Source organism: Meriones unguiculatus, chromosome 5 (assembly GCF_030254825.1).
Source record: "Meriones unguiculatus strain TT.TT164.6M chromosome 5, Bangor_MerUng_6.1, whole genome shotgun sequence".
In the NCBI taxonomy this organism is placed as follows: Eukaryota; Metazoa; Chordata; class Mammalia; order Rodentia; family Muridae; genus Meriones; species Meriones unguiculatus.
In genome coordinates, this window is record NC_083353.1 from 44,226,894 (window position 1) to 44,237,031 (window position 10,138).

Sequence of the window (10,138 nt, forward strand, 5' to 3'; positions counted from 1 at the left end):
CTCAGAGGAAAATTTATAGCACTAAGTGACTGCAAGAAGAAATTCGTAACATCACATACAAACAAATTAATGGCCCAACTGAAAACACTAGAAAAAAAAGAAGCAGATACACCCAAGAGGAGCAGACGGCTGGAAATAATCAAACTCAGGGCTGAAATCAATCCATTAGAAACAAATAAAACTATTCAAAGAAACAATGAAACAAGAAGCTAGTTCTTTGAGAAAATCAACAAGATAGACAAACCCTTAACCAAACTAACTAAAAAGCAGAGAGAAACTATCTAAATCAGCAAAATCAGAAATGAAAAAGGGGACATAACTACAGACACTGAGGAAATCCAAACAATTATTAGGTCATACTACAAAAGCCTATATGCCACCAAATTTGAAAATCTAAATGAATGGATAATTTTCTTGACAGATTCCATCTAACAAAATTAGATCTACCAAGATCAGGTAGAAAGACTGAATAGCCCTATATATCCCAAGGAAATTGAAGCAGTCATTAACAGTTTCCTGTCCAAAAAAAGCCCTGGGCCAGATGGCTTCAGCGCAGAATTCTACAAGACCTTCAAAGAAGTGTTAACACCAATCCTCCTCAAACTATTCCACAAAATAGAAACAGAAGGAACACTACCAAACTCATTCTATGAAGCCACAGTCACCTTGATACCTAATCCACACAAAGATCCAACAAAAAAGGGAACTTCAGACTTATCTCTCTTATGAACATTGATGCAGAAATACTCAATAAAATACTTGCAAACTGAATCCAAGAACACATCAAAGATATCATCCACCACAACCAAGTAGAATTCATCCCAGGCATGCAAGGGTATTTCAACATATGGAAATGCAGCAATGTAATCCATCACATAAACAAACTGACGGAGAAAAACCACATGATCATCTCCTTAGATTCCGAAAAATCATTTGACAAAGTCCAACACCCATTCATGTTTAAAGTCTTGGAGAGATCAGGGATAAAAGGCACATACCTAAGGATAGTAAAGGCAATATACAGCAAGCCTATAGCCAACATCAAACTCAATGGAGAGAAACTTAAATCAATCCCACTGAAATCAGGGACAAGACAAGGCTGTCCATTGTCCCCATATCTCTTCAACATAGTACTTGAAGTCCTAGCCAGAGCAATAAGACAACTGAAGGAGATCAAGGGGATACAAATCGGAAAGGAAGAGGTCAAAGTGTCACTATTTGCAGATGATATGATAGTATACATGAGTGACCCCAAAAATTCAACCAGAGAATCCTTCAGCTGATAAACACCTTCAGCAAAGTGGCAGGATACAAAATCAACTCAAAAAAATCAGAAGCCCTCCTGTATACCAAAGAGAAAAGGCTGAGAAAGAAATTAGGGAAACAACACCCTTCACAATAGCCACTGATAACATAAAGTATCTAGGTGTGACTCTAACCAAGCAACTGAAAGACCTGTTTGAGAAAAACTTCAAGTCTCTGAAGAAAGAAATCGAAGAAGATATCAGAAGATGGAAAGATCTCCCGTGCTCATGGATTGGTAGAATTAACATTGTGAAAATGACCATCCTGCCAAAAGCAATCTACAGATTCAATGCAATTCCCATCAAAATACCAACTCAATTCTTTACAGACCTTGAAAAAAAAAAAAAGATTCTCAGTTCATATGGAGAAACAAAAAACCCAGAATCTCCAAAATGATCCTGTACAACAACAGATCATCTGGAGGTATCTCCATCCCCAATCTCAAGCTGTACTACAGGGCAACAGTAATAAAAACTGCATGGTATTGGCATAGAAACAGAAAGGAGGATCCATGGGACCGCATAGAAGACCCAGAAATAAACCCACACACCTATAAATACTCAATATTTGACAAAGAAGCCAAATCCATTCAATGGAGAAAAGACAGCATCTTCAACCAATGGTGCTAGACCAACTGGATGTCTACATGCAGAAAAATGAAAATAGATCCATATTTATCACCCTGCACAAAACTAAAGTTGAAGTGGATCAAGGACCTCAACATAAAAACAGATACTCTAAATCAGTTGGGAAAAACGTGGGGAACAGCCTAGAACTCATTGGGACAGGAGACAACTTCCTGAACAGAACACCAACAGCACAGGCTCTAAGAGCAACAATCAATAAATGGGACCTCATGAAACTGAAAAGCTTCTGTAAAACAAGACACTGTCATCAAAACAAAACGACTGCCTACAGATTGGGAAAGAATCTTCACCAACCCTTTATCTGACAGAGGGCTAATATCCAGTATATATAAAGAACTAAAGAAGCAGAAAAGCAATAAAACAAGTAATCCAATTAAAAAAATGGGGAATGGAGCTAAACAGAGAATTCTCAAAAGAGGAACATCGAATGGCAGAGAAACACTTAAAGAAATGCTTAACCTCATTGGCCATTAGGGAAATGCAAATTGAAACGACCTGAGAATTCACCTTACACCCATGAGAATGGCCAAGATCAAAAACTCAAGTGACAACATATGCTGGAAAAGTCGCGGAGAAAGGGAAACCCTCCTCCACTGCTGGTGGGAATGTAACCATGTACAACCACTCTAGAAATCCATCTGGCGTTTTCTCAGACAAATAGGAATAGCACTTCCTCAAGATCCAGCCGTACCACTCCTAGGCATATATCCAAAAGAGGCTCAAGTACACAATAAGGACATTTGCTCACCATGTTTGTAGCAGCTTTATTTGTAATAGCCAGAATCTGGAAACAACCCAGATGTCCATCAGTGGAGTAATGGATACAGAAATTGTGGTATTTTTACACAATGGAATACTACTCAGCAATCAAAAGGAGGAAATCATGAAATTTTCAGGCAAATGGTGGGATCTAGAAAAGATCATTCTGAGTGAAGTATCCCAGAAGGAGAAAGACAAACATGGCATATACTTGCTTATATAGACCTACAAGATATAATAAACATAATGAAAACTACACACCTAAAGAAGATAATCAAGAAAGCAGACACGGGCGAAGATGATCAATCCTCATTTAGAAAGACAAATGGGATGTGCATTGAACGGATAACAGGGGTTTACCGCAAAAGGCATCTGAAAGACTCTACCTAGCAGTGTTTCAAAGCAGAGACTAAGACTCACAACCAAACCTTCGGCAGAGTGCTGGGAATCATATGAAAGAAGGGGAGTTAGTATGATATGGAAAGGATAGGAGCTCTACAAGGACCAAATATATCCAGGCACAGGGTCTTTTCTGAGACAACAAGGACCATCTATGGATATAACCTACAACTTCTGCTTGGATATGGCCCGTGGTGGCTCAGTAACCAAGTAGTTTTCCAAAGTAAGGGTAACAAGGACTATTCCTAACAGGATCTCAAGGGCAGGCTCTTTGACCTCCCCACACCCCGAGGGCAGGAGCAGTCCTGTTAGGCCCCAGAGGAGGACTTTGCGCCAGCCCTGAAAATACCCAATAAAACAGGGTCAAATGAAGGGGGAGGAGGTCCTCCCCTATCAGTGGACTTGGAAAGGGGCAGGGAGGAGACCAGGGAGGGAGTGTGGGGTTGGGGAGGGAATGAGGGAGCGGGATACAGCTGGGACACTGAGTTAATAAAGTGTAACCAATAAGAAAATAAAATTAAAAAAAAAAGTATGAGCAAGTCATTATGGATTATGGATGGGAGGTAGCCTGGGCTGGGGCTGGGAGGTGAAGGTACTTTAGAGGGTTAATATCTGCCCTGTCCTGGGTGAAATAGGACTGTTATAAAATCTATCAGGTGTCTGTGTCTTTTATTGATTGTGATAGCAGGTTAGGTGCACTGCCATGATAATTGTAGGAATAATAATAAACATTGTTAGACCATAAAATTAAAATAACAGCAACAAGTTAGGGTTGTCATAAACTTTCTGATCCCTTTCTCAGGTCTGGTAGGGGACTCAAAGTGTGTGCTCAGCTCTCCCCAGATGGCTGTTATCCAGGACAGAGTGAGTGAGATCAACAGGCAGGGAAGATCACCCACTGGGATGCCACATTTCCATGCTCCCCTGCAGGAACCTGTCACCTTCCACAAGCAGTAAAATTGCAGGCTGTAGAGATGCATTAAATTCTCCCTCAGCCTAAGCTGTGCAGGATCTCCTCAGGCACACATTCCTCCCCTGCTATGTCCATCTGGGTAAGTGCTCTGCACCCAAGGGCAGAATCAGAAGGTGGTAGGGACCCAGGCAGTCTGTGGGAGGAGGAGCACTGAGCTACTGGGCTGTGGGAAGTTTTCAGCATGTGCAGAGGAGACACTGAGCTCTGACAGCCCCTCAGCACAGGGGACTGTGCTCTGCATGGACAACAAGAATACTTTTCCTCTTAGGATATTTCCAGGACCTCCTAAAATTAGTTAATTTTTTCTTTGGAAACATCATTGTTTCATATTTACATTTTGTTTTAATTAAGCAACTCACAGTGAAGAACTACATGAATTATCCTTATATGTAGAATATTTTAGTGATTTATTCTAAATAAATGATTTTGTGTACCTATTATAAAAATTGATGTTTTTAATTTCATATCTTCATTAAAATCCTTTTACTTTTGTTATATTCTTAACTGAAACAAAACTATTTATGATGTAAGTCACTCTGTATTTTGAGTAATTAAAAGTAATTCCAGTGTGTTTGGAAGGAAATCTTGAATATCACTATCTAGTAGAGAACATCGCCTGACTCAGTTTCAGGAATTTCACGCAAATGCTCTTGGCTCGTGGTGCACTACACAGTAAAACATGTCCTCTAAGAGGACATTCTTGAGGAGGCACTGGAACGCTAGATATTTTAAACACAGTGGGTACATGGCAGTTTCCCCTGATGTTGCCTAAAGAGCCAGGATCCAAACCCCAAGAGCTTGAGAGGAACAAAAGTGAGAACCTTGAGAGCACAGGGGACTGTCTTCTCCACAGGCAACAAGAATAGTTTTCCTCTTAGGGCATTTCCCAAAACTCCTGAAAGTTTGCTTCTCCTTTTTCTCCTCCTCTTCTTGCCTATTCTGTTTTGTTTCTGACATCTGATGAAATTGACATTGGGTAATCAAACGGATCTATTATATAAAGAACCTGGTAATGCAATGGGAATCACTCAGTAAAATGTATTTAAAACTCTGCTGGTACATAGAACTCAGCATATTAATCTTTAGAAGTTTAACCTTTCCTAATGACGCTTTACAATTCTATTTTAGAAAATCTCAATTTAAATTTTTTAGGTTATTTTGTTATGTGTGTTACACTTTTTGTGTGTTTTCTTTTGTTTGTTTTTACTGTGTCTATATATTTGTATTGCATGCATGCCTGCTGCCTGTGGACCTCAGCAGTTTTGGAACCCCTGGACCTAGAGTTACAGATGGTTAGAGCTGCCAAGGGAGAGGTGAGATCTGTACCTGGGGCCTCTGTCAAAGCAGCAGGTTCTCTCCACACCAAGCACTCCATGTTTACAGTCTTTTTTTTACAGTTACTTTTCATCTTATGTATTTTGTGGAATGGGGTAGGGTGTGTATGTCACAGCACACATCTCGGGGTCAGAGGACCACTCTTTGGAATTGGTTCTTCCCTTCTAGAATGTACCTCATCATGACTGGAGGCCAGCGCTTCTGAACACTGAGGCTCCCTCATTTCTCCTGCTCTGAGCACTTACTTAGCTGGTGCATCGGGTTTTGTAAGTCAGGCACTTTTGCTTTCCCCTCATATCTCACATTACATATAAAATGAAACCATCTTACACCCATGATATTCAAATGATAATTATTTCTTTACTATATGACTTCATTTTTATATTATTGCATAATTTAGGATTATGATACTTGAACTAAACTAAATACTTGCATTGCTTGAGAAAGAATTTTCGAGAAGACCCTTCATCAAATCTTCTGGTGGACATCTGAGGCTTTGGCCACCTGAGTCTGAGAAGCATCACTGCTTCCTCAAGGAGGTATGAAATCCTACACACATGTGCAGCCCATCATTTAGGATGAGGTGGATAATTCTTCTTTCATTAAAACCTCACAATGGGAATGGCCCTCAATCTATTGTAACTATAGTTCTTATTGTTTTGCTTTCAAATGTGGAAAGAGACAAAACTTAGACCACATTCCTGGCAGCTTCTGGTAACTGAACACTTCTCATGGAGGCTTTTGTTCTGCTGTGATGTCAGCACATATTTCAGATACAGTTACAATGTGAGATTCACATAGAAGGTCTAAAATGCTACCAGGGTGCTCTGGAAAGGATGGCTTCGGTTGTCTATTGCGTTCATACTTACTCTTCTCTGTTTGGGGCTGGGAGAAACCAAACAGTTGTTTTTAAAACTGTATTAACTATCCCAAGTCACAAACTTAAGGAACCTTCATGAGAATAAAGCCAGCAGCCTACACTTCCAAAGAGTTCGCCCTGTGCAGGGAACACCGCCATGCTTGGTATGTAGACTTCATCTCCTTACACATCTCCCTGACACAGGCACACAGATGTCATATGTTCTAAAGCTGTAGCTCAGCCCCAGACTGCTCAGGGTCACAGACAAGATATGGCAGGAGTGGGTACGATGTGAAGGAGTCTGGATTCAGCGTTTCCACTCCTAACGCTCCCTGCAGAACCACATGAAGAGCACTAGGTCTGTAGTAAATGAGCAGAAAGAGACTGGGATAAAATGACTCTGGGACTGTTTAAGACAAGGGCACAGCTTCATCTGAGGACCTTATTTCTACTCTCTTGCAATCCTCATTGAACTTCACCAAAACCTGCAGAGCTGCTCTGTGTCTGGCAATCAACATGATGCAGATGAAAGACAAGTAAGACATTGCTTTTGCCTCAGGAAACCTCAAATAGGAAACAGTAGGAAAAGAAATATTTTCATGACACATGACAATTGTATTGGTGAGAAAGCTTCTATCTGGATGGGGCACATAAGTGTCAGAACAATGGAGAGAGTGGGCATCGCTTCTGGGCACTTTGAGATGAAGGCAATCTTAAGGGGTATAAGGCAGAGCTGTGAAATAAACATCTTTCTAAGGAGAGTGGAGCTGCCATTGTCTGCAGCTGATGAGCAAGGCTAGATTGGTGATAAGGAATCTTCTTGCTGTTCTCCCCTCACAGTTGCTACCTGCTTCTTTCAGTCTTAAAATGAACAAAATCAACAAACTGTCAGGTAACACCATGGTAAGAAACACCATTTATGCTGGAGCTGGGATTGGGCTCTCAGGCAACAGCTTCCTTCTTCTCTTCCACATCCTCATGTTTATTCCTGGGCAGAGGCCCAGACTCACTGATCTGCCCATCAGTCTCTTGGCCCTAATCCACATACTGATGCTGCTAGTCGTGAGTTTAGTAGCTACAGACATTTTTATGCCAGGGAAGAGATGGAGTGATTCCACATGCAAATTTGTTATGTTCTTGTACAGGTCTTTTAGGAGCCTTTCTTGTTTTGCCACTAGCCTGCTCAGCATTCTCCAGGCCATCACCCTCAGTCCCAGCAGTTTCCGTCTAGCAAAATTCAAATATAAATCTCCACACCACATGCTAGGTTGCCTTCTTTTCCTGAGTATCTTTTATTTATCCATTAGCAGTCCCCTTATAACGTACATAACTGTAACGCCTAATCTGATCTCACCTGGTTTTACATACCTCAGTCAATCTTGCTGTGTTGTGCCCATGAGCTACTCTGTCCATCACACATTTTTTATATTGTTGACCTCCAGGGATGTCATCTTTGTAGGTCTTATGACCCTCTCCAGGGGGTACATGGTGACTTTCCTATGCAGACATAAGAACCAGTCCCAGCTTCTCCACAGTGCCAGCCTTTCCCTCAGACCATCTGCAGAACAAAGAACCACACGGACCATCCTGTGCCTCATGAGTTTCTTTATGGTTATGTACACCTTGGACAGCGTCATCTCCTACCTAAGAAGTATAGATGATGATCTGATTTTGTTTTGTGTCCATATTCTCACAGCCCATGGCGATGCCACAGCTAGCCCCTTTTTGGTTCTCAGTACTGAAAAGCACATAACTAACATTTTTAGATCCATGTATGGCAGGATGGTAAACATCATATTACTCAGGTATAGGTAAGATTCCTTAAGATGAGCCGGTACACTGGCATTAGAGCTATGAATTGTAATGTAGTTTACATGAGCCTCAGGTTAAATGAAATTACAGAGTTGTCTTTTTGTTGTTGTTAAACCTATTTCTTATGAGATGTGTGGATGCTGTGTGGATGCTACACATAAAAGACAAACCACATGTCAGATACATAAGTCTTTTGTACTTCACAGTGTGTCTTTTGGGGAGACATAAAGTGACTGTCTTGTTAGGGTCTGGATTATCCACAGCAATTTATAATACGTGACAATTTATGATAGTCTTCATTTATTCAAATCCCTCAGCTATCTCTGTTTTGCCAAACGAGGTTTGTAAATAGTTATTATTATAATTATCAAGTATCCAGAAATGTTCAAATCACTTAGCTTACACACACACACGCACACACACACACACACACTCAGAGTGAGAGACAGAGACACAGAGAGACAGAGACAAAGACAGACATAGAATCTATGTATAAAACGCAGTCCTGATGATGGATAAACAGAGTTCAGCTTTTCTGCACTGGACTGTTACTCCAGCTTTAAAAGAGAAGGAGATTCTGCACATGGTCCCACACAGATTGGCATGAAGCTACTGTACTGACTGCAATGAGAGTCTAGGCAGAACGAATTCTTTGTGGACTACTTGGATCAGGAAGAGCTTGGAAGCTTTCTAGGAGTGGAAACAAAAGCAGACTCTCATCCTCAGCTGAGGAGAGATGGCCATGGGTGACGTGCTGGGTGGAGGCAGATTGTAAAAATGTAATCAATGAAAGCAGTATGCTGAAGATGGGAAATTCTTGTGTTGTGTGTGCTTTACCATAATAAAAATGTGTTCAGTTACCTTAACCAAGCAATGAAGTATATTTTCCCTGAAATAATAAAGTGAAAAATGGGGATGGAGAGATGGTTCAAGAGTTAAGAACACTGGCTGTCCTTGCAGAGGACCAAAGTTCAATTCCCAGCCTCTAGATGAAGGCTCACAACTGTTAGTAACTCCAGTTCAAGAGGATCTCATGGTTTCTGATCCTGCAGGCACCAGGCATGCATTCATGCACACAAAATAAAAATAAATAAAACTACTAAAGCAAAATACAATTTTAAAAATGAAAACAATTGTCAAAATATGCTTTTTCAAATTTTAAAACATGACAGATTTTCTTGAACAATGAGGGTTTTCTCTTAGTCCTCATCTTTTTAAAAATTCTTTATTCATTACACTTTATTTATTTTGTATCCCCCCATGTGGGTCCTTCCCTCCTCCTTTCCCAATCCCCATAGTCCTCATCTTAATCTCAGGTCCTCAGAGCAAGCAGAGAAGTCCACCTGTAAGACCTGGAGTCTCACTGCTCAGGATCTCAGGATCTCGCCTTTCCCAGGAACTCCCACAGACCACAGCTCGATGCCAAAGCAAGAGGTTTTATTGCTATCGAGATAGGGTCGCCCCTCCAGAGACAGGAGACGACCCTGAACATGCATAGCACAGGGTTCTTATACCTGAAAATCAGATCACTCTGCTCTATAGTTTACAGCTGGTTGTAGATAGTTTACAGCTGGTTGCTTCTCAGAACAGTTCACCACTCCCTTCAAGAGCTCCCTGCACCTGGCTTCAATACAAATAATCACAGTTGTTTCTCATTCCCAGGTGGCCCCTCACACCTTTGAGATCCAGGTTGCATCCCAGCCTGTGTTCAGCCTTTGAGCAATCTTCAGGCCTGCCAGCCTTGGCTACAGTGAAGTAAGGCCAGCCTGGGCTATATTATAACCTTCCCCAAAAGCAACAGAATTTAATTTGAAAAAGCTCTCAGCCTCCTCTCAGCTCCAGTGCTATTGTAATGCCAAGTTCATGGGAACCTCAGAGACGAAACAATGCAATAGCAAGAGAGCTTTATTAAGAGAACACTCAAACTTGGGAAGAAAGTCTCACTGATGCAGCAGTAGAGAAGTGGGACCTTGAGCCCTGAGTGAGCAGGGTTTTTAAAGGGAAAGTCTGTGATCAGGGAGTTTCCATGAGAAAAACAGGAGGTCACAT

The 10,138-nt window shown here is 41.2% G+C and overlaps 1 protein-coding gene across 1 annotated transcript; it reads left to right on the forward strand.

The window, feature by feature from the left end:
• Positions 1-7,144: 7,144 nt before the first annotated feature.
• LOC132653964 (vomeronasal type-1 receptor 54-like) lies at positions 7,145-8,092 on the forward strand. The gene has a single exon (XM_060383287.1). The coding sequence runs from the start codon at positions 7,145-7,147 to the stop codon at positions 8,090-8,092; it is 948 nt and encodes a 315-aa protein (XP_060239270.1).
• Positions 8,093-10,138: the final 2,046 nt, after the last annotated feature.